The sequence below is a fragment of the Phacochoerus africanus genome, chromosome 7 (genome assembly GCF_016906955.1).
Source record: "Phacochoerus africanus isolate WHEZ1 chromosome 7, ROS_Pafr_v1, whole genome shotgun sequence".
Classification (NCBI taxonomy): domain Eukaryota; kingdom Metazoa; phylum Chordata; class Mammalia; order Artiodactyla; family Suidae; genus Phacochoerus; species Phacochoerus africanus.
Window position 1 is genome coordinate 38,504,376 of NC_062550.1, and position 27,924 is coordinate 38,532,299.

The 27,924-nt window shown below is 38.9% G+C and overlaps 1 protein-coding gene across 1 annotated transcript in view; it reads right to left on the reverse strand.

The window, feature by feature from the left end:
* Window positions 1–27,924, reverse strand: part of PTPRR (protein tyrosine phosphatase receptor type R) — a 252,470-nt gene that overhangs the window by 32,364 nt on the left and 192,182 nt on the right. Inside the window, exons 7-10 of the mRNA XM_047787199.1 lie at window positions 16,692–16,878; window positions 13,989–14,073; window positions 4,057–4,136; window positions 3,156–3,293 (exon numbers count right to left, since the gene is read on the reverse strand). Of these exons, the coding sequence (XP_047643155.1) occupies window positions 3,156–3,293; window positions 4,057–4,136; window positions 13,989–14,073; window positions 16,692–16,878 (490 nt within the window). The remainder of the gene's footprint in view (window positions 1–3,155; window positions 3,294–4,056; window positions 4,137–13,988; window positions 14,074–16,691; window positions 16,879–27,924) is intronic.

Below are 27,924 nucleotides of genomic sequence, written 5' to 3' on the forward strand. Positions count from 1 at the left end.
GCTTTTGTAAAGTGCCACAGAGTGTCACTCATGCAGCATTCCTTTTTATGTTAATTACTTCACTGAAAATAAATTAGTCTATAAATCACACATACAAATTAAAAATTAATTTATGTAAATAATATAACTAAAATTTATATAAATATAAAAAGTTATAAAAATTTATAAAAATAAAAATGTTATTAGTTACTTTAACACTTGGCATTTCCTGGTTTTTGAATTTGGAATACTCAAGAGACCCTTTTTATTTACCCCATGAGAGGGCCAGACTTAGCCAGACTTAACTTCCTACTATAGTCCTATTTTGGTAGGCAGGTTTATTCTTATGGATCACCCTTTCACTGAAGGCATAGCCCTCGCAGGTGGTCACTTTATGGAAGGTCTCAGTTCTAAGTCCTGGCTTTGGCAAGCCCAAGGCTTTGTCTTCAGTTCTTACACTGTCATTAAAACACAAGCTACCTATAATTCCCCAGTTTTATGCTTTTTATTCAGTTGCTGCTTCCTGGGATTTCCTTTACTTTTTTTCCTCAAGCTCTGCTATGCATGCTACATCATATTTTACCCAGTATGACTGGTCTTTCAGATTATCTAGCCTGTCATATTACATAAATTTATGGGAGTTCCCATCATGGCTCAGTGGAAATGAGCCTAACCAGTATCCATGAGGATGCAGGTTCAATTCCTGGCCTCACTCAGTAGGTTAAGGATCCAGCATTGCTGTGAGCTTCAGTGTAGGTCACAGATGTGGCTCGGATCTGGCATTGCTGTGGCTGTGCTGTAGGCCGGTGGCTACGGCTCAGATTTGACCCCCAGCCTGAGAACCTCCATATGCCTTGGGTGCGACTCTAAAAAGACCAAAAAAAAGATTATGGATGTATGGGTAAATATACACAGAGAATCTACCTTTAAAATTTGAAGAATCTTTTCCTACCATGAAGGTAAATTGTCATAAACATAAACTGTACAGGAAATGTCAGTGGCTTAATATGTTGACAGATAGTGGATGAGAAAGTTGAGAATATTAGGGATTATTTTTATGATGCCACCTAAGGCTTTCATATAAGATTCATAGAAATGCATTTGTTAAGCGTATAATTAATTTAGTATGTAACTTCATCTACTGGCCAAAAATACACTTTTTTTTTTCCAGGATAAGTTTCAGAAAAAGATCCTTTATCTATTGCAGCAAAAATGGAAGAAAACAACAAACTTTTAAAAACTTTAAGGCATCCCTTTCTGGCTCAGTGGATTAAGAATCCGGCATTCTCAACGCAGTGGTTTGGATCGCTGCCATGGCTAAGGTTTGATTACTGGCCCAGGAACTTCAACATGCCATGAGCACAGCCAAACAAACAAACAAAACCCCCCAAAACCTTTAAGTTGCTGTTGCTGTTTTAGTAGGGTTAGACTTCAATCTAGGTTATAACCCACCAAAGGAGAATAAGGGAAAGTTCAGTTTTCCTACATTCCTTTCTTGTTTTCTTTTTTTGCTTTTTAGAGCCACACCCACAGCATATGGAGGTTCCCAGTCTAGGGGCTGAATCCGAGCTACAGCTGCTGGCTTACGCCACAGCCACAGCAACCCCAGATCTGAGCCGCATCTGCGACCTACACCACAGCTCATGCCAACGCCAGATCCTTAACCCACTGAGTGAAGTCAGGGATGGAACCCACAACCTCATGGTTCCTAGTTGTGTTCAATTCTGCTGCGCCATGACGGGAACTCCACATTCTTATTGTTATGGTATAGTATTCTTATTATGAGGTATAGTAATTTTGACAAGAAAAGAAACGCAAATGTTGACTAAAATCAGACCATAAAATATTTCAATAAGTTGCCGTGAAATATTAGCAGCACCTAGGATAGCACCCTTTGGGAATTACACAATTTTATACTTATGATGCAAAATAAGAATGAATATTTTATAAGCTAGATCCTTAGAAAATGGCTACTAGTATGGACAGGGAATATAATTTTGTCACTTTCTTGTATTTCTTCTTATGAAGATATTGAGAAAGTTGCTTGTTTCTGTAGACTTCAAATCTTTCTTCAAAGCTCACTTTCTTATTTTGCTTTTTAGGGCCACACCCAAAGCGTGTGGAAGTTCCCAGGCTAGGGGTCAAATAGGACCTACATCTGCCAGCCTATACCACAGCCACAGCAAAGTGGGATCCAAGCCACAACCACAACCTATACACAGCTCATGGCAACACTGGATCCTTAACCCACTGAGCGAGGCCAGGGATCAAACCTGTGTCCTCATGGATACTAGTCAGGTTCTCAACCCACTGAGCCTCGATGGGAACTCCCAAAGCTCACTTTCTTTCTTTTTTTTTGTCTTTTTGCTATTTCTTTTGGGCTGCTCCCGCGGCATATGGAGGTTCCCAGGTTAGGGGTCTAATCGGAGCTGTAGCCACCGGCCTACGCCAGAGACACAGCAACGTGGGATCCGAGCCGCGTCTGCAACCTACACCACAGCTCACGGCAACGCCGGATCGTTAACCCACTGCCAAAGCTCACTTTCTTAGTGAGGGTTATCCCACCACCCAAACCCCCTCTCACATAATCCTGCAGCTTATCCTTGTTCTCTTACTTCCTTCCTATAGCTCAGCACAACCAGTTCCCTTATCCTGCCCTAATTTTCTTTTCCTACAGTTATCCCTTCTAATATGCCATATTTTTATGAGCTCATTATATTTATTGCTTTTTGTCTGTCTCCCCTCCCACTAAGAAAGTTAATTTCTACCAAGGGCAGGAATCTCCGTGTTTGTTTACTAACATTTTGCCAGCAAATAAAATAGTAACTGTCACCTAGTAGGTGCTCAAAGTCTGCTTGGGCTGTAAATAAATATTTTATTTTATTTCCCCGACAAAAAAATCAGAGTGATAATTCATGGCCCTTCATTTCCTTACAGTGATATGTGGGTACAAATGTGATACCTGTCCGCCAAGTATATTGATTTAATTGAAAGTCACCATTCCTAGAACATCAGTTACCGTTTCTTTTGGAAGCATAAAGTGACCTAATCTTTAAATACCTTAATGTTTCCATCTTAAATCCGTTATTAAGTATATGGCAATTTTTACTTATACAATATCTCGTCTATAATGACAGAAAAAAATGTAGTGTTCCATACTTGGAGAAAGTTCATACCTCGTTTTTCTCTTTGAGCTTTGTGATCATAACAATCACAGGACTGTCTTCTTGCCAAACCATCTGCCAGAAATCATTCACTGTGTTGATCATGGGGCCCTGGGTGGCGATGAACGCTTTCTCTTTGCCATTGTAGCCCTAGGTTGAGTAAAGAGACAACAATGTTGGCTTTGAAGTTGGTGCCTTGCACTGAAAGTTTAGGTGAAAGATCTTCAAAGCAAAACAGCTTTGCTAGTCCGAAAGCAACACAGACTTTCACAGCTTCATTGATTCTAGCACCACAGTTTCTGCGGCTGTTCTCCTAGTAAGTTAGGTACCACATACGGTACTAAGGGTCATTACCAAAAGTTGTAATGTTCAATCCTCCCTGGAGCACCTCAGATGGAGCAGTGCAGCCGCAGACATGAGGAAGCCTTACTATAAATGACCCACCACCAACATTGGTTATGATCAAGCAAACAAGCAAAAAAAAAAAAAAAACAACCAACCAAACAGACAAAAAAAAACCAACCAAACAAAAAAAACTTGTTAGTAATCAAGTTAAATCAAAATTAATCTATTCTGGAGTTCCCGTTGTGGCTCAGCAGTAATGAACACAACCAGTTATCCACGAGAACTCAGGTTCCATCCCTGGCCTTTACTCAGTGGGTTAAGGATCCACTATTGCTGTGAGCTGCAGTGTAGGTCGAAGAAGTGGCTTGGATCCTACGTTGCTATGGCTATGGTGTAGGTTGGCAGCTGTAGCTCCAATTTAACCCCTAGCCTGGGAACCTCCATATGCTCCCTAAAAAAAATAAAAAGACAAAAAATTAATCTATTCTGATGGAAAAAACCAAAACCAACAATTCCAAATAGCAAATCAATATGCTCATCTAAAAGACATGTATATTTATTTACTTACCCTAATATAATTAGCATTAATGTAGGTGCTCAAAGAATCCGTTACATTTTTTGGTCTTAAACACACTCGGCTGAGGGGATCTAATGGAGAAAACAAGAAAGAATACATTAACCAGATTTCCTCTTTTAAAAGTTCCTTAGAACACCAATAACACATACATTATACATAGTACCCTTGTTATCTTACATAGCAGTCCTCTGGGTGTGTCAACGTTTTTGTGTGGCTCTGTGTCTGTCTCTTGATCCATCTGTGTTCATTGAGAGACATCTGGGACCATCTTGACTCCTGTTCTGGACCCATAAGCCTAAGAGGATGAGTTTCTACTTCATGCCATTTTTTGGTGACTTTCTGATTCTCGACCCCGTTTCTCATGTATGCTCTTTCTCTTGTTCTTTGCATTCAGAATTTGTACCATATCTCCCTGCTCCCATCTGGCTTCTGTCCTGTGCAACAGCCAGACTCGGTCCAGACTGAATCTCCTCTCACTATTTGGGAGAAGTTGTCTTTAGTTACCATGGCAGCACAGACATCTGATATTGGATAGATTATTATAGTGCTAGCAATACTGTCTTAAATCCTAAAATCACTTTCCACCAAGGAGTTGAAAGGTTCTTTAAGAACCACGGTGTTAGGAAAATACGGTTCTGATTTTTACCAACATTTACATAAATGAATGAAGATCAAATCATCCCTTTATGATTTCTTTAAACCAGGACATTCTGAGCCTCTTGAAGGCAAGGATGGGGATTTTCTTTTCATTATCTCTATAAGACTTGGTGTCTAGCACAGTACTTACATACATAATAGACACTCAATAAATGTCTATTGCATTGATTTAAATGGTCCCTTCCATTTAAGAAGCCGATTCTATGCATTCCTCTCTAGCAATTGCTCTTTTGCTTGTGTCACAAAAGGTAAATTCTGAGCATGTATTATGCTCATTGTTCTTCCCCCCTCATCTAAAATTCAGTCCTTCTTGGAGTTCTTATTGTGGCACAGCGGAAACGAATCTGACTAGGAACCATGAGGTTGCAGGTTTGATCCTTGGCCTCCTTCAGTGGGTTAAGGATCTGGTATTGCCATGAGCTGTAGTGTAGCTCCGATTAGACCCCTGGTCTGGGAACTTCCATATGCCACGAGTGCAGTCCTAAAAAGCAAATAAAATAAAATAAAAAAGATAAAATTCAATCCTTCTAATGTACACGCCAATCTATCCTAACCTAAGTCTCCGCCCCCACCCCCTACCCCTGCACCCAAAGCATATGGAAGTTCCCAGGCCAGAGATTGAATCTGAGCTGCCCTTGCCACCTGTGTCACAGCTGCGACAACACCAGTTCCTTTAAAGCGCTGTGCTGCCGTGGAAACTCCCCTAACTCTAGTCTTATGCAGACACTGCTCTTGCTCCTGCTGCTGCTGACCCTTTTGTGACTAAACCCAATAAGCCCACAGTGGCATTTATTTTTTCATGTCCTCTCTGTGGAATTCAAAAACTGGTGACCATATATCTCTTTAGGGAGTTTTCTCTTTCCTTGGATACCAGGTCACAGGATTCTGGTTTTCCAGCTCCCTCTTCCATGGCTTCTTTTCAATCTTCTGCTTATAACATCAGCCCCTTTTGATGGTGCTGAGTCTAGGATTCGACTTGATCCGCTTCTGTGCTCACCTGACACTGCCTTATTGGGTGACTGATTCATCCCCATGGCTTTGGTACCCACACCTGAAGGCTCCCAAATAGAGATCTTCCAGCAGGTTACTCTCTTCACGTATAGGGCACATTTAAAACTCTTATTTCATTCTGGATATACTACAGGACCATGAAACTCCATGTCTCATGTGTTCCTGACTGCCCCCTGTTAATTCTTTGCAAAGTGTGCTACCCCAGTTCCAAGCCCATGTTTGAGCACTAATTGTCCTATTGGACTTGATCCTCCATATCCAATCCTTCAAGTTCTGTCTGTTCTACCCTGAAACTTGCTGAGGTCTACATTGCCTCCCTCTTCAAAAGACTTCCTTCTTGGACGAGCACCTGAGCATCCCATCTGGTCTTACTACCTTCGGTCTGGTTCTTTCCTCATCCTTCCTTCTCATGGCTGCTGAGGCGGTCTTCTGTAAAATAAAATCTGATCACATCATTCCCTTGCCTACATGCCATCCGTCCCTAATTGCCTACAGCAGTATTTCCCAAACTGTTACCTGTAAATCATTTCTTCTGTAACATATGGAATTAGGTCATATACTTGTAAATTAGATCATCCTTCAAAAATGGGATTCAGTCATCAAAGAAATATGGAAAACACTGCATTCAACACACTTGAACAACATTCTTCTTACTGCAGAATTTCTCAGGGTCTATGTTACGCTAATGAATTCTGTGATTTTTTTTTTCCAGGAAGGTAGTATGTAAAAATTTATTTATCCTTTGCATTCATTTTATTATGGACACTTATTGACAATTTGATGGCCCAGAGCAGCATTGCCCAACAGAACTTTCTGTGTGGACATGTTCTTGTGTTGTCCAAAATTGTGATCACTAGCCATGCTAGCTACTGAGCCCTTGAAATGCGACTGGTACAAATGAGAAACTAAAGTTTTAATTTTATTTAATTTTAATATACACTGCCGTATGTGGCTAGGGCTGCTCTCCCGGAGGTGAAAATCTAGGGGATGAAATCCAAGCTGCTTAGTGGGTCCAGCAAATCCTCATCTTTTCCCACAGTCTCATTAATAATCATTTTTCTAGGCACAGCATATGATCTAGTCACACGGACCTCGGGCAGTCTCCCCAGTACTCCATGTGATTGCAGATTCTATTCTTTTGTGTGTATTATTTCCCTGCCTTCTCTTCATGGTAAAGCCTTCCTCATTCTTCTGCTCTCAGTGCAAAGAAAACCTCCTTTTGGAAGCCTTTTCTTGTCTCCCCAGGTGTTTCTTTCTATGCTCAGGATGCCACATTTTATTTTAGTTTTAATATCTTGTATTTTGTGCTTCCATGTCTGCTTGCCCTCAATGGACTGGGATGAATCCCTTGCGAGCAAGGACTGTTGTACATTAACTTTCGTATCCTTTGTGATTTCTCATTGGTATGTGGCTCCGAGAGTGTTTAATATCAGAATTAAGTTTGATTAGAAAGAGTTAAAACTGCTTTTTTTTTCTAGGCTTTTTTCCTTTTCTTAGCAAAGGGACAGGAAAACTTCCAGTCCTTTTCAGTCTCCCCTGATTATTAAATGTTTCCACAAAGGCCCTAAACTGCTCAGACTTGAAAAGAGGCCCACTTCCTTCAGTTTTTATAATGCCCACAGTGTATATGATTTACTGAGAACTCGACCACAAAACTGCTTAGAAGTAGGTTCCCTGTGAAACTAACTTAGCTCCCTGTCAACTAATGTTGCACTTTATGTTGGAAATTGGTAATTTATAGTATTTCCAAGTATTTAGAGATTTCCAGATACTTAAAAGAAAAAAAAAAAAAGAATACAATGTATGACTAAGAGAAAATGTAGTGTTCCAATCAAGACTTTTTTTTTTTTTTTTAATATGGAAGTCCCCAGGCTTGGGGTTGAATTGGAGCTGTAGCAACACAGTCATAGCAACGCAGGATCCAAGCCTCTGTCTTTGACCTATACTGCAGCTCACGGCAATGCTGGATCCTTAACCCACTGAACAAGGCCAGGGATTGAACCTGCATCCTCATGGATACTAGCCAGATTCGTTTCTGCTGTGCCACAGCAGGAGCTCCCCAAAGCTCTTTAATGTTAGTTTAGTCTAATAAAAAAGCCAAGGATCAAAAAAACAAAATTTTGTCATTGTCATCATTTATTATTATTATTATGATGATTGTTACAATTTTATTTATGCGATGCATTTAAAGTCTCTTGCTCTGCATTAGTCACATTCACGATGATAACTTTTGTGAGAACTGATATTTCTGGATTACATGTTAAATATTTAGCATACCATTTATGACACATCTGGGCAGTATCAATAGCAACTACACTTTTTTTTTTTTTTTTTTTGCTTTTCAGGGCCGCACCAGCACATATGGGTTCACAGGCAGGGGGTCGAATTGGAGCTACGGCTGCCAGCCACAGCCACAGCCACAGCAACATCAGATCCAATCCACGTCTGCGACCTACACTACAGCTCAGAGCAACGCTGGATCATTAACCCGCTGAGCAAGGCCAAGGATGGAACTCACAACCCCATGGTTCCTAGTCGGATTTGTTTCCGCTGCACCACGATGGGAACTCTAGCAACTACAAATGTTGAACTGGTGATCTCCAGCCTGGACCAGTGGGTTAAAGGATCCAGTGCTGCTGCAGCCGCGGTGTAGGCTGCAATTGTGGCTCGGATCTGATCCCTGGAAGTCCATATACCACGGGGTGGCCAAAAAAGAAAAAAAAAACAAAACAAATGTTGAACTGAGCACTGAACATTTTTCCTCCCTCTTTTGTGCTCTTTTTATTTCCTTCCTTCCTTCCTTTGCTTTCTTCCTCTTTCATTCTTTTCCCCCCTTCCTCCTCATCTCATCTCCTCCTCTCCTCTCCTTCCCTCCTTCCCTTCTTTCCTTCCCTTCCCTTCCTTTTTTTTTTCCATCTTCTACCTTTGTCGTTCCTTCTTTTTTTCCTCTCAACAAATTATTGAACACATACAGGCTTGGTGTATAGAACACATAACATTTTCCCACCCAAGTCTCTTCCAAATACCCTCTGGCAATCTTAAGTCTTCTATTTCAGATAAAAGGGTACCTGGATCCTGATATTTTGATTGGCATCATAGCAGATTTTTGTCAAAGATTATCCTGTGTGGAAGATTTCCTTTCCAGGAAGAAATATGTTTGAGGTTTGAAGTCAGAAAAGAAGCTATTAGATGAGGGAAAAGCATATCACTGCTAGTGATGGGAGAAGGCAGGAGGAGAGATTTCAGAGAGGAATTCAAGGTAAGTGGGAAATGGAATGAAAGGAGGGCAGGGACTGGCCACACCTTCAAGGTGACCGGGAGTCATCTTCCAATGTTGTAGGAGAGAGATTCTAGGCCTGCCTTGTCCATCGTGGTAGCCACTAGCCACATGTAGGCAAATTTAATTAAAATAAGATACAATTTGAAAGTCAGTTCCTTGGGTGCCCTAGCTCCTGTGCAAGTGTTCACTGCCACATGCAGCGAATGGCTCCCACACTAGCGATGCAGAACAGTGTGGACGGTTTTTGTGGACACTTCTGGTTTGGGCGATGCAGGATGGTGATGACGTGAAATTCACGTTTTAAGATCCACGTGAACTTGATCAGAGAAAGCAGGGCTCTTCAATACTCTGTTTTTTTGTTTGTTTGTTTGTTTTTTGTTTTTTTTATTTTGTCTTTTTTGCCATTTCTTGGGCCGCTCCCGCGGCATATGGAGCTTCCTAGGCTAGGGGTCTAATCGGAGCTGTAGCCACCAGCCTATGCCAGAGCCACAGCAACGCGGGATCCGAGCCGCGTCTGCAACCTACACCACAGCTCACCGGATTGTTAACTCACTGAGCAAGGGCAGGGATCGAACCCACAACCTCATGGTTCCTAGTCGGATTCGTTAACCACTGTGCCAAGACAGGAACTCCAATACTATATTTTTGAAACTGTAAACTTTTCTCCCCATTGTTAGTGTTCTTATTTTCTGGGATGGTTCTGGGGTTAACCATCCTTGGGTAGAAAGGGAAAAGAGAAACTAACATTAGCTGGGGGTTTCCTATTAGCTAGAGCTTTCCTGGCCATTTTCACATGTTATTATTTAATTATTTCACTAGCCCTACAGGGTAATATTGCTATTACTATCTTTAGGGACAAAGAAAGGGTGGCACGGAAAGATTTAGTAGCCTGCCATAGATTGTAAATGTTTTTGCCAGGATAGGAAATCAAGTCTCACTGCAATATTTTACTTGAGTCACACAACTTGGTGCCTTAATGAGTGATTTACTTATTCTAGGCACTTAATATAATAAAACAGAACACAATGTAAGTAGGAAACACTACTAGACTTTAGATTTTTAAGTATAAAATGATGGCCAGAGTCAACAGGGTTTTAAAATTTTATGTATATTGTTCTATAGTTGCATAAATAGACTGCATGGAAGAAATATACATAAAATTTATTATTATACGTCATAGTTGCGCAAATAATTTCACACTGACATATGATCATTGTTTTCCCCATTGCTCTGGTGTTTAGGACACAGATATATTTTCATCACTAATATTTGTTTATATTGCAAAGTAATTTGCTATAAACTTGACCTTAGCACTTTAATCTACCACTTAAGCATATCACTGAAGCTAACACTGTCCTTTGAGAAAGAGCTACAATTTAATTGGTTCTTGGCCATCCATATTTCTGATGCCAAACATTCTCCAAATTATACAACCTCACTAATATGTACAAGCTAAAAGTATTTTAATTTAAGAGTTTATTTTAAGATAGGAGTTCCCGTCATGGCTCAGTGGTTAAGGAATCTGACAAGGAACCATGAGATTGCAGGTGCGATCCCTGGCCTTGCTCAGTGGGTTAAGGATCTGGCATTTCCGTGAGCTGTGGTGTGGTGTGGTGTAGCTGGGATCTGGCGTTGCTGTGACTCTGGTGCAGGCTGGTGGCTATAGCTCTGATTAGACCCCTAGCCTGGGAAACCTCCATATGTCGTGGGTGTGGCCCCAGAAAAGACAGAAAGACAAAAAAAAAAAGTTTATTTTAAATTAAAACAATTATAATAATTAAAAACCTTTAAAAATTATTTCATGTAATGTTTTAAAATTAAAATAACTGTATATTCCATATTCATTCTGGTCTTTTCTAATGATTTTCAACCAATGATGTGGTTTCTCCTATCTGTATTTACTAAATTATATTTTGCACAACAGGGGGTTGGGTGGGGTATTCAGGCTACAGACATTTTCAACAGAAAATCCGTCATTTGCAACATTAGCTGTCAGCTGTCAGGTGCCCTGGTTCAAGTGACCCACCCAGTTCTGGGAATGGAAAAGCTGACACAGGACTATGAAGCAGTTGTCTGATAGCATCTGTGCAGGAAACAGAGAAGCCTGAGCTTTAAAATAATCCTAATAATTTCCAAATCCTTCTGCGATTAGGTGGGTAAATATAATAGTTGGAATGAATGTATATGCCCCCATTACTTATGTTTTGTGAATTTCAGATGGAAAATGAGACACAGAAACAGAGACACAGAAACAGAGAGATAGAGTCAACAGTTCTAACACACAGCACTTTCATTCCCTACAGCCAATTGTGTTATAAAATATCTTTCAACAGTGACTATATCTTAGGTAAATAGACTTAACTACATAAATCAGTTAAAAATATGTCACGTGTTACATATATGTTTACACTATGTTTCCAACTCCAACAGAAGGGGAGGTCCAAGGACACAATTAACAGTAATTCTTGCTCTATTACCATAAATAAGGAGAAGTGGGTGTTTAATGAGCAAATTAATGAACTGAATTATGAAGACTCCACTATTCAATACTTTAAAAAAAAGTCTTTGGGAGTTCCCTGGTAGTCTAGTGGTTAGGATTCAGTGCTTGCACCACTGTGGCCTGGGTTCTATCCCTGGTCTGGGAACTGAGATCTTATATCAAGCTGCTGCCCACAGTGGCCCAAAAGAAAAAAAAAAAAATTCTTAGCTCCATCTTTTCAGAGCTATTGTCTTGAGATGTTTATGGATTTTGCCAAAACCCCAACTGCATCTGTCTGTTTAGTGATGGACAACACTGCTTCCTTTCCAAAGTATTTTTGCCATTCTAGGCAAAATTAATTACTCAGTGCTCTTTATGCTCCTAGATCTCTATTCTGGCTCTTACATTGAACATAATTACTTGCTCACATGTCTCTCCTTGCTAGTCTGGGACCTCTCTGATCTTATATGCTGTTCTTTATTCCTTACTGGTTCCCGGCATTTAGCTCACAGAGTTAAATTTAGTTTTATCACAGTCTAAACCATGTTTCTCAAAGTGTGATCCTGGTATTGTCTGTATCACAATCACCTGGATATTTGCTCAAAGCACAGATTCTTGGGCCCAACAGAACTTACTTAAAGAGAACCCCTGGGGTGGAGCACAGGACCCTGGATTTTTTTTTTTTTTTTTTTTTTTTTTTTTTTGCTTCTTAGGGCACCACCTGCAGCATTGGAAGTTCCCAGGCTGGGGTCGAATCAGAGCCACAGCAATGTGGGATCTGAGCCATGTCTGCATCCTACACTACAGCTCACGGCAGTGCTGGATCCTTAACCCACTGAGCAAGGCCAGGGATTGAATCCACATCCTCATGGTTCCTAGTTGGGTTCATTAACCACTGAGCCACAAAGGGAACTCCAGGACCCTGGATTTTTAACAAGGACATTAGGTGGCTATTATGCAGGATGAAGTCTTTTGGGGGCCACTTTTTTGAGATATAATTCACATACCATACAACTCACTTGTTTAAAGTGTGCTTTTGCTTGTTTAGAGTTTGCTTTTGCTTTTTTTTTAATTTACAGAGTTGTGCAACCATCACCACAACTGACTTTATAATGTTTTCATTATCCCCACAATCAACTCCATACCCTTTCTCAATGCCTCCCAACACTAGGCAATAACTGTAGGTTCTATCTCTATGGATTTGCCTACCTGGGCACTTCATATAAATGGAATTATACAATATGAGGTCATTTGCGATAGTTTCTTTCACTCAGCATAATGTGTTCAAGGTTCATCCATGTTGTAACATACATTGGTACCTCACTGCTTTTTATGGCTGAATAATATTCCATGGTGTACATCCACTACATTTTATTTATCCGTTCATCAGCTGATGAGTATTTTGGTTGTTTCTACTCTTTGGACTATTACGAATAAAGCTGTTACCAACATCTGTGTACAGCTTGGTGTGGACACATGCTTTCCTTTTTTCTTGGGTATATACCCAGGAATAGAATGTCTGAGTCATATAGTAACTCTAGGTTTTACCTTTTGAGGAGCTATCAGATTGTTTCCTAAGTAGCTGAATAGTTTTATAACCCTACCAGCAAAGCATGAGGGATCTAGTTTCTCTACATTCTTGCCAACTATTTTATTGTCTTTTTCTATTATAATTGCATGGATATGAAGTGGTATCTCATTGTGGTTTCCCTGATGCCTAACGGTGTTGAGCACCGTTTCATACGCTTACTGGCCATCTGTATATCTTTTATGGAGAAGTGTCTATTCAAGTCCTTGCTCATTTCAAAACTGGATTATTTATCTTTTTATAGTTAAGTTATAAGAATTCTTTATATATTATAAATACAAGGCCTCACTAGATGTATAATTTACAAATATCTCCTCCCATTTCCATTTTCTTTTTTCTTTTCTATTTTTGCATTTGAGGGCCAGACCTATGGCCCATGGAAGTTCCCAGGTTAGGGGTTGAATCAGAACTGCTGTTGCTGGTCTACACCACAGCCACAGCAATGCCAGACCCGAGTCACATCTGTGAACTACACCGCAGCTCACAGCAATGCTGGATCCATAACCCACTGAGCGGGGCCAAGGATCGAACCTGCATCCTCATGGACACTAGTTGGGTTTTTAACCCACTGAGCCACAATGAGAACTCCTCCTCCCATGTTCTGAGTCATCTTTTTATTTTCTTTTTTAAATTTTTTTTATTAGAATATAGTTGATTCACAATATTGTGTCAACTCTTGCTGCACAGGACAGTGACCCAGTCATACCTATTCATACACTCTTTCTCTCACACTATCTTTCATCATGGTCTATCCCAAGAGACCTAACACAGTTCCCTGTGCTATACAGTAGGACTTCATTGTCCATCCATTCCAAATGTCATAGTTTGCATCTACCAATCCCAAACTCCCCATACATCCAACTTGCAACTCTACTTCAGTTAAAAAAATAAAAAGGAAAGAAACTTACTTGGCAAAATGGTCTTATAGCGATTTTTAGTTCCATGGCGTGGAATATCAATTTCTTTGGGATCCACAAAGTTCATTGGTATTTCCTGCAAAAATAAGGGATATCAAATGCTGTATCTAATGCTGCCACAAAGAAAATCTTCACAGGGGGCCATCTGATGCAGAGCTCTATTGGACTTCAAAGTCACTTATAAACAACAGACTACCACCTCTGCTTGACCAACACCCTTCCTTTGCATAAACACATTGGCTGCACCCTGACAAGCCGCCTCTAAGAAACAGCTGTGTTAGGAAGTATTATTTTATTTGGAGTTATTAAAGAGACACAGAAGACTTTGGTGAGGTTTTAAGAATCCTGTCTGACATAATTGCTGGAAATATATAACAGGTGGCTGAAAAATTGCCTTTTTAACAATGCATTTAAATTTCTTCCAATTTCGGTATAAGTTCAGTACCAAGGATTTTATTATGATGGATTCTCTTTTAACATTAATTGTGAGTCTTTGAGGATTAGGGAAAATTTCCTCCCCAAATGGTAAGTATAAAGGGCATTTCTGGTGATTTCAGTGATGACAATATGATGTATTTTTTTTTGTGTGTGTATTAAGAAATGGTTTATAATTGTACTGTTCCATTTATGGTTGTAAGTGCAATATTTTTAGTGAAGGGCATTCAGGCACTGTCCTCTGGCACTGAACAAGAGTACAACATATTTATTAAGTCAGAGTATACGTCAAACGATGGGGGGGGGGGGGACACAAGAGCTTGGAAATAGCTCTATGCATTACATCTAAAAGGGGAGTGTCTGATACCAACTGGGACAGAGAAACCAATAAGCCAAAGTTTTCAAAAGGGTCTAAACAAATAATTAAGGATTGGATTATACAAAATAGTATGTTCTCTAACTTAAAGTTCTGCAGAGGACTGACTAGAAAAGATTAATGTGAAATAAAATAGCTTTTATCCCCAGATCACATAAAATAATATCTTATTACCTACACTGTCTCCAACAGAAAATAGAACTCAACAGTTTAGTATTCCCTGAAATGAAAGAAATTATCTACAAATTGATTCAAATTGGCCTTGTTTTCAGTCATTCTGCAAACTGAAGAAAAGCCTGACTATACTATGAATTTAAAATTTGGTCTATGAAGAGGAGTAGCTTACTTTTTAAATAGCATTTCCTAAGTCTGCATTATTTTAGATACTTATGGTATTTATTCCTACTTTCTGCTCCAGCTAAATGTTACAAGGTCTCAATTCCAAGTTACTGAAGTAAGCAAAACTGTTGAATTCGATAGAAAACACGGTCATGTTTGCTAATTTCAACATTAGTCTGTGAAATTTGGCAAAGCCATGAACATCTTTATTCCTCCCTACTCTTTGCTGTCTTCTGACACACACTGACAATTTGTCATCTTCCAGCATCCTCTCTTTCCTTAGCATTCCTTGCTGGCCTCCTCTCTCCTCTCAGGGAGGTAAAAAGACCATGTGAAGGGCTTATCCCATAGAACAAAGAGCTATTAGTGGTTCTAGAAAAGAATATTAGGTGTACCTCTGGCCAACTCTGTGATCACTGGTTAGTTCTTTTATCCCCTCCAGGTCTCATTTTCTTCATATATAAAAAGAGGACATGCTACAACATCTAATGTTTAAGACTGCATGCTTGTGTTTTACTTTAGACAATAATAGTTGATAAAGCTTACAGATCTAATCCGTTGCCGATCTTTCACCATTAGAGTGGTAGCAAGCATCTACCCTGACCCTAGAGTGTTCAATTTATTACACCTGACAATATGTCTTCAAATGAACAAATGACTTAAGATACAAGGGGTTCTATAAAGTGAATATTCCCTTGGGGCAAAAACTGGACCTAAGAAGGTCTAATCTATCTCCACGCTCCCTGCATAGAAATGTATTTTTATGCATCAAGCTTTCACCAGCAACACTGATGGGTCACCATTGTTTTTAGCTGGATGAAACTCATCACCATTTTTTAGCCTATATTGACTCTTCCTCCTGTGTTCCTTATTTCATTAAAGACATTACATGCACCCTGCTGCTCAAGTCTAAAAGTGGAGGTGTCATCCCTAACTTCTCCCTTTTTCTTGTCTGCCTTACCCGAATAAGCCTATGTCTTGTAGATGCCTCTAGATCCTTCCATTTTTCACTGCTACTATCTTAGTTTAGACCATTATTACAGTTCTGCAGGATTATCTCTAGAGTCTCCAAAATTCCTTTCTAAAGCCCACTTTAGTGCAGATAGTGATCTTTTAAAAACTCAAGTCCAAACCTTCAAACATCTATGAAGACTTTGGCTTTTTTTTTTTTTAATATATCTCTGAGGCTCAACTTTTGTCACTTTCCACCTTGATTTCAATGCTCCTGTCTAACTGGACAATTTAATTCCCCAGAGTTAGCAAAGCTGTTCCTTCATCCTGGAATACCCAGCTCCTTCTTGCCATGTCTTTGCCTGGCCAGCTCCTATATGCTCTGCCTCAATTTAGCCGTCAGGTTCTAGTTTGGGCACATAACAGTTGATGAGATGCAGGGTGGGTCTAAAAATCCTTGCACTTAGCCTTGGGAGCTGTAACCATCTTACTGTAAGCTGCCTGAGTGGAGTACAGCATCATTTAACATACGCCTCTAGTGCCTAGTATATCAAAATACCTACTGGAGAGTGAGTAATAAACAGCAGGCTCACCATGAATTCACTTTGGAGTAAATGCGAACTTGCCACGGCGTCCCTCAGCTGTGACCTTGTGAGAATTCGGCTGGCTGACTGCAGATACTCCATTGCTACCTTCTCCCGAGGGGTTGGGGTGGCCACAAAGGGTTCAACAGTCCCCAAGCTACTCATGTCGAGTGTAAGAGATACGTTGGACCCTCGTCTACATTGGAGAAGAATGTTATTAGGTTTAGACACTAGACACTGCATGAATTATTTGAAGTATATAAGTTTGTTTTTCTGTATATACACACAATTCTGTGAGAACTATTACACAAATAAGGACCAAATGTCTTCTTTTTTTTTTTTTTTTTTTTTTTTTTTTAGGGCTGCACCTCGACATACCGGCCCACACCAAGCCACAGCAACGTGGGATCCGAGCGGTGCCTGTGACCTGCACCACAGCTCATGGCAATGCTGGATCCTTAACCCACTGAGCAAGGACAGGAATCAAACCTTCGTCCTCATGGGTGCTAGTTGGGTTCATTAACCACTGAGCCACGACGGGAACTCCTGTCTTTGTTCTTTATGGTGCCATAAGTGACTACAGCAATTACTCATAGTTTCTTTACAGGAAACTGGAAGTTTTGCGATTGGAAATAACTTTGAAGTGAGAAAATGTATTTTCATCCTCTATTAAGGGGATGGTCGCTACAGAAATAATAAGATTCCTAATAAGTGAAAAATTTAGGAAAAGTAAACATTACATTTGAATTGAGGAATGAGATGCAACACAAACCAACTTTGTGTGAATATCTGAGAGTCCAGTATATAAATTCTATATTCACTCCAATATTTTTGATATCATTTTGCTATATTCATGATTTTATTGAACACAGGAAACATTCAAATTATCACCATTAAAATAGAATTTAAAAGTTTAAGATGTATATATTTTTTATAACTTCTGATGAATCCCTGAAAGATAGCTTTTGAATCCTCTCTGTATGTATGTATGCATGCATGTGTATATTTACTTAATTTTGTGATAAACTTATAAGGGACCACAAACCCTCATACTGAATTATAGTTGACTTTTCCCCTTCTTGCTGGGAGGTGAGGTGGGGTTCTTCCAACATATAAAGGCACCTAGGGTCCTGAAAAGAAGGTGTGAGTGTCTCTTATTAGTTATATTAACTGTGTGGAACCGAGGAGTAACTATTAAACAGCAGGTGCTAAGGGTCAAAGCCAGAGGTTACATTCAAAGTATTGTTAAATTTAAAGGGGCCCAAGATGTGCATCAGGTAATCAAATACGGTGCCAAGTGGTTGGTGTCCCAAGAAAATGAAGAGCTGGCATCCAGGTCAAAACAAATGTGAATAAGAGAACACAAGAAGATAGTAGGTCCGGCTTATTATTTCCTTTGTTTTACATGTATGGAGTCCTACTTCAGGAAATATTGAAGTTGCTGGAGCTTAATTTTAAGTAATGGAAAATTACTGGAACATAGAACAACAAAATCCATTGAACAAAAACATAACAGTTCTTTTCCTCCATGAATCTGCTTCTGGTCATAGCTTTGGTGTCATTCTATAGTTTGGTATATAATGTTATTATTTTCATTAATTTCTAAGTGGTTTGCAATTATAATTTTAATTCTTGACTTAGCTCGTTGATAATTTAAGTGTCTGCCCATTTATTTTCCTTTGTATTAATGACTAGAAATAGTACACGGAAATCAGAATGACTGGATTTCTAATTATTGGAATTTCTTGATTCTTGAGACAAATATTGTTATAAAATTTTCTACATAATGCTTTTGCTAGCAGGTAGTTTGGTTATCTATGTATCTATTGATATATATGTCTATATATCATATATATGCATGTGTATGTGTGTGTATATATATGTCACATTATATATTATATTATTAAAGATATTATTCCAATCTGTTTTTTTTGTGTGTGTGTGGCATATGGAATTTCCCAGTTCCCCGGCTAGGGGTTGAGTCACACGGCAATGCCAGATCTTTAACCCACTGAGTGTGGCCAAGGATCGAACCCACAACGTCATGGTTACTAGACAGATTTGTTTCTGCTGCACCACAAGGGAACTCCCCAATCTGTTTTTTCCTTACTTTTTTCCTTCTGGATTTTTCATAGCCTGAGAAATGCATGTGAGTCTTCCACAATAATTGTCTATTATTTTTCCTTTATTTTTCTAACAGGTTTTACTCTATATATTTCAGCCATTATATTATTTGAAGAGATTCATAACTATATCTTCACTGTAATTTTTTATCAATATTAAATGTTTTCTTTCTCATTGATTTTATGTCTGGCCTCCAGTTTTATTGAGACATAATTGACATACAACATCACGTAAGTTTAGGGTGTATACCATGATGGTTTGTTTGACTTACATATATTATAAAACGATTACACAATAAGTTAAGATCCATCACCTTATATAGACACCAAAAAAAAAAAAAAATCTTTTTCCTTGTGATGAGTGAGAACTCTTAGGATGTACTCTCATAATGGCTTTCAAATATTCCACACAGCAGATTTTATTTTTTTTTTAATTTTTCAGCTGCACCCTTAGCATGTGGAAGTTCCCGGGCCAGGGATGAAATCCGAGCCACAGATGTGGCAGTGCTGGATCCTTAACCCACTGTGCCACAGCAGGAACTCCCATCAGTGTTAACCATTAGTCATCGTCTTGTACATTAACATCCTTAGTACATATTTATCTTATAACCTGGAAGTCTGTACATTTTGACCACGTGCATCCAATTCACTTTCCCTCCAGCCCCCACGTCTGAGTTAAAGACATCAATACTGACAGACCTGATTTTTTCTTTCTTTCTTTTTTTTTTTTGGCGTGCCCTTGAAAAACCTTTTCTAGTTCCTACTATTATTTTTAACTCTTTTGAATCACTGTGTTAGGGAGCAGGGGATGGCCTTCAGGATACCCCATAAAATACCACCTGTCTGATAAGAGGGATGGTGGCCACCCCCGGCCCCACTCTTTTCTTTTTGGTGGCTGCTGGTGGTGACTGACAAGGCTCCCATGTTTCTGAGTAGGGGGTAAACAGTTGAGAAGTAGCAAAGGGTGATTCTACTTTCAGGCCAAGAATTTCAATCTATTTTTAGTGGGAGAGTGGTTTTTAAAAGTTTCTCCATCCAGTTCTTTTGGCCTTTAAATTGCAGAAATGGAATTCTGTCTAGTCCCTTATGTTGGAACATGTAATGTGAGAAAAAAGAATGTGTACATGTAAGTGTAACTGGGTCAACATGCTGTACAGTAGAAAAAAAATACATATATAAATAAATGATTAAAAAAATTGCAGAGGAGTTCCCGTCATGGCGCAGTGGTTAATGAATCCGATTAGGAACCATGAGGTTTTGGGTTCGATCCCTGGCCTTGCTCAGTGGGTTGGGGATCCGGCGTTGCCATGAGCTGTGGTGTAGGTTGTAGACGTGGCTTGGATCTTGCGTTGCTGTGGCTCTGGCTTAGGTCGCTGGCTACAGCTCCAATTAGACCCCTAGCCTGGGAATCTCCATATGCTGCAGAAGCGGCCCTAGAAAAGGCAAAAAGACTAAAAAATAAATAAATAAAATAAAAAATAAAAATATAAATAAATAAGTTGCAGAAATTCTCTCCAAATTCTGATAATAGTTTGCCTATTGATTTTTAGATTTTTACTGTATTTGTGAGACTTTGACTTTTGCTGGTTTCGTCGATATTTTAGTAAGGAGCTGGGACTGGCAGCTTCAGGGACTGCTAATCGGACGCCACTCTTAACCACTATTCCTTTCAGTTCATTTTCAGCCCTCAAATACAAAAGTATCTATGACCTGTCAATGGAATGATACTCAGTGCTGCAGTGGTTTGGTAGAACGCGAGGTCTCTTCCATCAAAAGTGGTCAGAGCAGATACGTGAACGAGATGAACTGAGCTGGGTCTTGAAGATAAACGATAAATTTTAGGTAAAGGGTTATTTCAGAGAGAGAGAGCTTGGCAGGAAAAAGAAGCGTGGGGGCAGGAAATGATAAGGCATCTTTGAGAAATCCGCCTATCAGCAGTTTGAGCTCGGACTCAGTTCTGTAAAAATGTATTTTGGAATGCGGGGGGACAGGGTTATGTAGGAGAGCTGAGAGAGAAGCAAGAGTCGTAGAACCAAGACTCTAAAAAGCCTGCCGAATCCAGAAAAGAGAGAAGTCAGAATATCAAGTTATATCAACTTCCATTTGGGCTTCTCTCAGCGTATGCTACCCACACCTGGAAGATTAAAAGCCTCTGGGAGCCATGCCTCAGGTCCTTTTGATCTAATGAGTGACACTTTCCTAAGTTTTCCAAGGATTCTGTGATAAAGAGAGCCATGGAATTGTGTTCATGCAAACTGATTTGATTAGGAAGAATGACTTTTGTCTGGGAAGGGAAGGAAAAAAGGAAATACAAATACGTTTTTATTTAACATCTACTGTGTGCCAAGTTCTATTCTAAGCACTTGCACATACGGCATCTCAATCTTCGCAGCAGCCCTCTCTTTCCCACCCCTCACCCTACCCCTGCCTCATCTTACATGTGTAGAAATAACTAACAGAAACACAATAGTGGAGCAAAGTTTCAGACCAAGTTAGAGCATAGAACCCAAGCTCTTCCTGTTTGCCACCCAAAAGCAAGATTTAGGAGGGCAGATTGAGTTAGACTATACAGTGTCCTGTGCAGAGCTGGCTCAGTCGTTGGGAAAAAAGTTAGGATTACTGAAATATAATGCAGAGGCAGCATTGTACTCAGGGTACAAATTCAACCTTTACAGTCATGCTTGTCTGGGCTCAAATCCTGCCTCTCCCATGTCTGTGTGGTAGATCTTTGGTCTGGCTATTTAGACTTGTTACATTTCAATTTCCTGCCCCCCACCTTTTTTGGGGGGCTGCACCCATGGCATATATAAAGGTTCCCAGGCTAGGGGTCTGCAGCATAAGGAAGTTCCCAGGCTAGGAGTCAAATCAGAGCTGTAGCTGCCGGCTTGCGCCACAGTCACAGCAACTCCGGATCCGAGCTTTGTCTGTGACCTACACCACAGATCACGGCAACGCCGGATCCTTAATCCACTGAGCGAGGCCAGGGATCAAACCTGCGTCCTCATGGATCCTACTCAGATTCATTGCCGCTGAGCCATGAGGGGACTCCCAATTTCCTCCTCTTTTGTGAATAATTCAGTGTACCTACTTCAGAAGATTATTATAAGGATTAACCAGATAGTTTAAGTAAACTGCTTATAAAAAGAGATGCCTGGCATAAACAATAAAGCAATACTGTATAGCACAGGGAACTATATCCAGTCTCCTGGTATAGACTGTGATGGAAAATAATATTCGAAAATTTATATACATATATATATAAAAACTGAGATATATATATATAAAACTGAGATATATATATAACTGAGATATATATACTATATATATACATAAAACTGAGATATTTGGCTCACAGCAGAAATTGGCACAACATTGTAAGTCAACTATAATTTAAAAAAAACTTTATGGGAGTTCCTGCTGTGGTGCAGCAGAAACGAATCCGACTAGTATCCATGAAGAAGTGAATTCAATCCCTGGCCTCGCTCAGCGGGTTAAAGGACCTGGCGCTGCCGTGAGCTGTGGTGTAGGTCACAGACGCAGCTCAGAACCTGCATTGCTATGGCTGTGGTGTAGGCCAGAGGCTACAGCTCCAATTTGACTCCTAGCCTGGGAACTTCCATATGCTGCGGGTGCAGCCCAAAAAAGCAAAAAAAAAAAAAAAAAAAAGAAAAAACCAACAACAAAAAAACCTTTAAAAAAAAGACTGTATGGCACAGGGAACTATATCCAATCTCTTGGGATAGACCATGATGGAAGATACTATAAAAAAAAGAATGTATATGTATGTATTCCTGGGTCACTTTGCTGTACAGCAGAAATTGGCACAACATTGAAATCAACTATACATAAATTAAAAAAAAAAAAAAGAGATTCCTGGCTATTATTAAATTTGGGTAATAATGAATAAAGTCCTACACATCTCTCACCTTCTGCTTGTCTTAAGGGATTCATTCTAAGAGAACCTCACACAAATTCAAAAATTGTTTACACTAATATTAACTTTAACATCTTGAAATCAATAGACAGAATCTATAGTTTGGCACTAAAGAAAAATACATCCTTCCTGATAACCTATTTGTCTTAAAATTTCCTTTTATTACGACAAATCCATTTCCCCTGAACTTTGAACAATTCCAGAACACTTCACCTCAAAGCCTCAATGTCTCAAAGTTTAATTATAGAGTCAAACTGGCACAGGCTGTTGACCTTACAGAAAGCACTTTCCACAAAACAGCCCTTATCATGAGTGCTCCTCTATCCTGGCTGTGAAATACCACCATAGGATGTCATTAGCTTGGAAAAATCTCCACTTCTGTTAATTCTTATTTTTGAGGAACAAACAACACTTGGGTTAACTGAAATGTAGTGGAAATAGAATCAGGAGAATCAACTCTAAAGTGTGTATACTGGAGTTCCCGTGGTGGTGCAGCAGAAATGAATCCAGCTAGGAACCATGAGGTTTTGGGTTCGATCCCTGGCCTTGCTCAGTGGGTTAAGGATCCGGCGTTGCCGTGAGCTGTGGTGTAGGTCAGCAGCTGCAGCTCCGATTAGACCCCTAGCCTGGGAACCTCCATGTGCTGTGGGTGTGACCCTAAAAGGACAAAAGACAAAATAAACAAATAAATAAAATGTGTATACTTCTTAGTCATGTCTTGGGTTGGATAGAAGAAAATAAATACATATCCATATATAGTTTAAATTGTTCATTTTTTATGATAAAAGTAACACATGTTCATTGTAGAAAGTTTTAAATTTAAGAGTTTTAAAAAAGAAATGAAAACCCCTCAGAGTCATTTAAATATCACTAACATTTAAGTTGACGTTTCAATTTTGCCATTTTACAGGCAGTAATGGCAGTGCCTTATGGCTTTGATTTTTATTTCCTTGGTTAGAGATGAGGATAAATACATTTTCACATGACCTTTGTTAATCTATTGGTCCTTACCTTTGAGAATTGTCTGCTCATGCTCTTTTTAATGTTTACGCTGTGGCATTAATGTACTTATTATTGACTGCCATGATACATAAGATATTATTTCTCAGACATAGCTGTTGCATATATACAGCTTATTGTTGCCTTAAAATAGTAAGGATTTAAAAAATATATTTACATTTAGTCAAACATATTACATTTTACCAATTAAATATTAAAACAAGCTAAAAAGGAAAAGATATTACTCTTTTCTTTTGAGGTTTCTTGCATTGCTATAAAATCCATAGAAATTCTCTTGGAAGTTTAGGTTAAAAAAAACCCAATCTTTTAATTTATTTGTAATTTATTTGGGAGTATGTAAAAGTGAGGATGACTTAGGTTTTTTTCCCCAAATGGGTTATTCATATTTCTACCACTATTTACTAAACAATCTAGAGAAGGGATGTGTTTTGTAAACATGGGAATATTAGGTTTTTAACGAGCTATCATTGACTAATGATCTAGAGAAGAAAATACCATTTTACCAAACTAAGAGAATATGCAGTTGTTCCACAGTATCCATAAAACAAGTGATAAAAAGTGTGGATAGCATCAGAAAGACATTTCAAAAAGATGATAAAACAAACATAAGAAATTAAGAGAAAATTTAATTTAAGAGACAGGAAAAAATATAAAGGATTTAAAGAAAGAAAACCAATAGAAATAGCAGAAGGCGATCTGAACCTTTAATAAAAACTGAATGTGGACAACTAAGACCACAAAGCTGTATTAAAAACTTTGCTTCTTTTTTATGTAACCCTGGACAAACTGTTTAGGCTTTCTTTTTTTAATGCCTCATGACTGCTGTTGGACAAAAGGGAACATAATAAAAAGTTTTATCAAGCTCCCACTGTAGCACCAATTTTTATTTATGCCAAAAAATAAATAAGAGGGAGGAAATTCAAAAGATACCAATGCAAACAATTGAAGGAAAAAGCAAATTCTTAAGGAAAGGTAAAAGGAATGCAATAAACAGCATGCTAATTACAATTAAGGAAAAAAGGAAAACATGTATAAATATTATGGGCCAGGACCAGGCATTCATTTCAGCAAGCGAATATAAACAACTCTTTGAAATTGTTCAATTTTTGTCTTGCTGCTCCTAATGACAAAGAGGTGAAAAGAAAATACGAGCTAAAAATACGAGAACAGTTGAGGATTTATGTTCCTGATAGTTGGGGTGATATGCTGGACTGTAGAAGTGGGATTTAGACAGAAGGGCTACAGTTTCCAGCATTGGGACCATGGGCTCTAATCCTCAGATGTGGCTGCTCTTTGTGCCTCCAAGAACAGTGAGACCTTCAAGCCTGGCTCCTCATTTCGTACTCAACAAAGAATGGAAATGGGAGTCAGAGAATAAAATGAAACAGGGATCTTTTTGCCTCTTGTCCAGGAAGATGTAACTCTGAAACTACTGGATTATGAAATTAAGTTTCAATGGGAAATGGTGGCAGCTGCTTATCTCGAAGTACTTCTTGAAACGGGAACGGAAAAATATGCATTTGAAGATTATAAGAAGAATTTAGTACAGAATGAAGGCAAACAGGTCTTGGAGAATTTTTCCAATCTTAATTTTTTTTTGTTGTTCTGTAAAAAATACATAATTCATCCAGAGCTGTCTTTATCAGTATATACATCTAATCTTACATGGTGAGAAGTTTAATACTGACATCCTCTCCAGATTTGAAATGTTATGAGTCTGAGACCTTCAGTCCAACTTTTCTTGCTTGTGTGTTATAATGGTCAGAAATCTGACAATCTCAGTTTGATTGTAAAGCTGAGTTTGACCCTTGACCACCAACTTAATTTTTCTTAATTCATTTTGCTCATTTAATTTGTCCACATATTTAGTTTTCTAGATTTCTAATAAAGAAGAAAGAAAAAGAAAAAAGTTCTGGAGTTCCCACTGTGTCTCAGTGGTAACTAACCTGATTAGTATTCTTCAGGACACAAGTTTGATCCCCAGCTTCACTCAGTGGGTTAAGGATCAGGCATTGCCAAGAACTGCAGTGTAGGTCACAGATGCTGCTCAGATCTAGCGTTGCTGTGGCTGTCATAGGCCTCAGCTGCAGCTCCAATCTGATCCCTACCTAGCCTGGGAACTTCCAAATGCTGAGGGCATGGCCCTAAAAACCAAAAAAAAAAAAAAAAAAACCCAAAACAAAACAAAAAAAGAAGTTATAACTCACTTGAATAACAAAGGAAAAACCATCAAAATAGAGACATGAAATTCCTTTATGTACTTTGTGTAGACTGAGTGGCCTCCACAGTTCTTTGAAACTCCAGATGCGATGATTTTTAAGTTCCAAGGGTAATAGTATTTAATGAATGGTTTGCTGTTTCCCTCCATCTCTTTACCTTCAAATATATTATGTATAGTGTGAACCCCCATCCTGGATTGCTTGACAGATGATAGATTTAAAAAAAAAAAAAAAGGGTATAGACTGCTAAGTTAGATTGTGACAAATTCAACGCTCTTGGAAAGTTAAATTGTGACATAAATGCAGTGTTACTAATTTCTAGAAGCTGAAATAAATGAATAGGTATTGTAACCACCTATAATAAAATTTCCCAAAAGACATCCTGTAGGGAAGAAATGTATTCAGTATAAAAGATACCAGGCACAGACCCAGGAAGATGACAAATGAATTTCACTCTAAAGTAAAAAAGAAAAATCCTATAATGTAGAGAACCTTTTTGGTGTGAGAAATGATTGATTTCTCTACTTGAAAGCACCTATTTCACTAGGTACAACGTTGCGGTCCCCTTTGAGTCATTAAATATTTTAAAATTCATACAATGATATCTGACCTTTTATATATGTATAGCACTAGGCAAAATTTACTACACCCTTTCCTTATTTGAAAAAATAAAAATCAAAACAATCGTTAAAAAATAAATTGAACTTGTTACATTGTTCTTTGAACACTGACCTTGGAATCTGAGTTTAAATCAATGCTCGGCACTTCACTTAAGCTCTTTGAGCCTCAGATTCCTTGATCTGCAAATGGGGATAATGACAAAACTCGCAGCACTGAGTCACATTATAAAAGATGAAGAAGGAAAAATGTGACCATTTTTTGCCTAGTAACTGGCACATAAAATAATATGTGAATGATTTTAGTGATTAATAATAATCATGTGGTAATTCTTATTTCACGCCATGCAGTCATGGCTGTGTGGGAGCTCTGTGGCATACATTGATAAATATTTGAAGAAGGCAAGGTTAGGAAAGTTGGTTAGTGATGAAGAGTCAGTAGCAGGGTTACATCTGCGAAGTCAGTGGTCTCCTAAGTTGGGACCATTTTTCATACCTCAGGCCCTTAAACTTCTCACCTCTATCCTTAAAAGTATTAACTTTTTTTCAGATTCAGAAGTAATGCATAATCACTATAAAAATTAAAAAGGTAGATAACAAAGAAAAAGATCCTATAATACGAACACTAAGAGTCACTGCTAAAGGCATTTGAAGTGTCTGTCCTTCAAGTTTTATCCACCTACCCATGCATGACAAAAAATACAGATTTTCAGTCTACTTATTCTTTCATGCCTCGCTTTTTATTTAACCAGATATATCGTAAATGTCTTGTCATGTCTTCATGTTTATTTAAACGCTAATTGAAAACTCTATAGTACTCCATTGGACGGATGTATCACAGTTTACTTATATTGACCTTATTTTTGGACATTGAGTTGTTTTCAGCTTTTCATCACTACAGACAAGACTGCAAATGACTATCCCTGAATGTAATGTGCGTGTGTTTCCATGATTATTTTGAGGTCAAGGAGCTTTAAAAACTAACTCAGAATCTCTGAGTGTGGGTAAGTCACTGGATCCATGGAGAGCAGAGGAGGCATGAGGACTGAACCTTGGGGCTCACTGACATTGAATTAGCTCAGACTCTCTTTGCCTCTTGCTCAGACCTTTGCAGTAACTTCCTAGCAAACTTTCCCAGCTCCAAAATCTCCAAGTCTGGTGTGTTTTCTTCCAGATTTCACCAGAACGATGGTTGAGCACTTAAATATGATACTAAAACCCTCAGAGAGATGCCCTTGGACATACAACGCTTTTTCATTTATTCCCTGTGTGTTCCTCCAGCCTCATCTCCAGCACACATCCTCATCCAGATCTGTGCTCCAGGCAGGC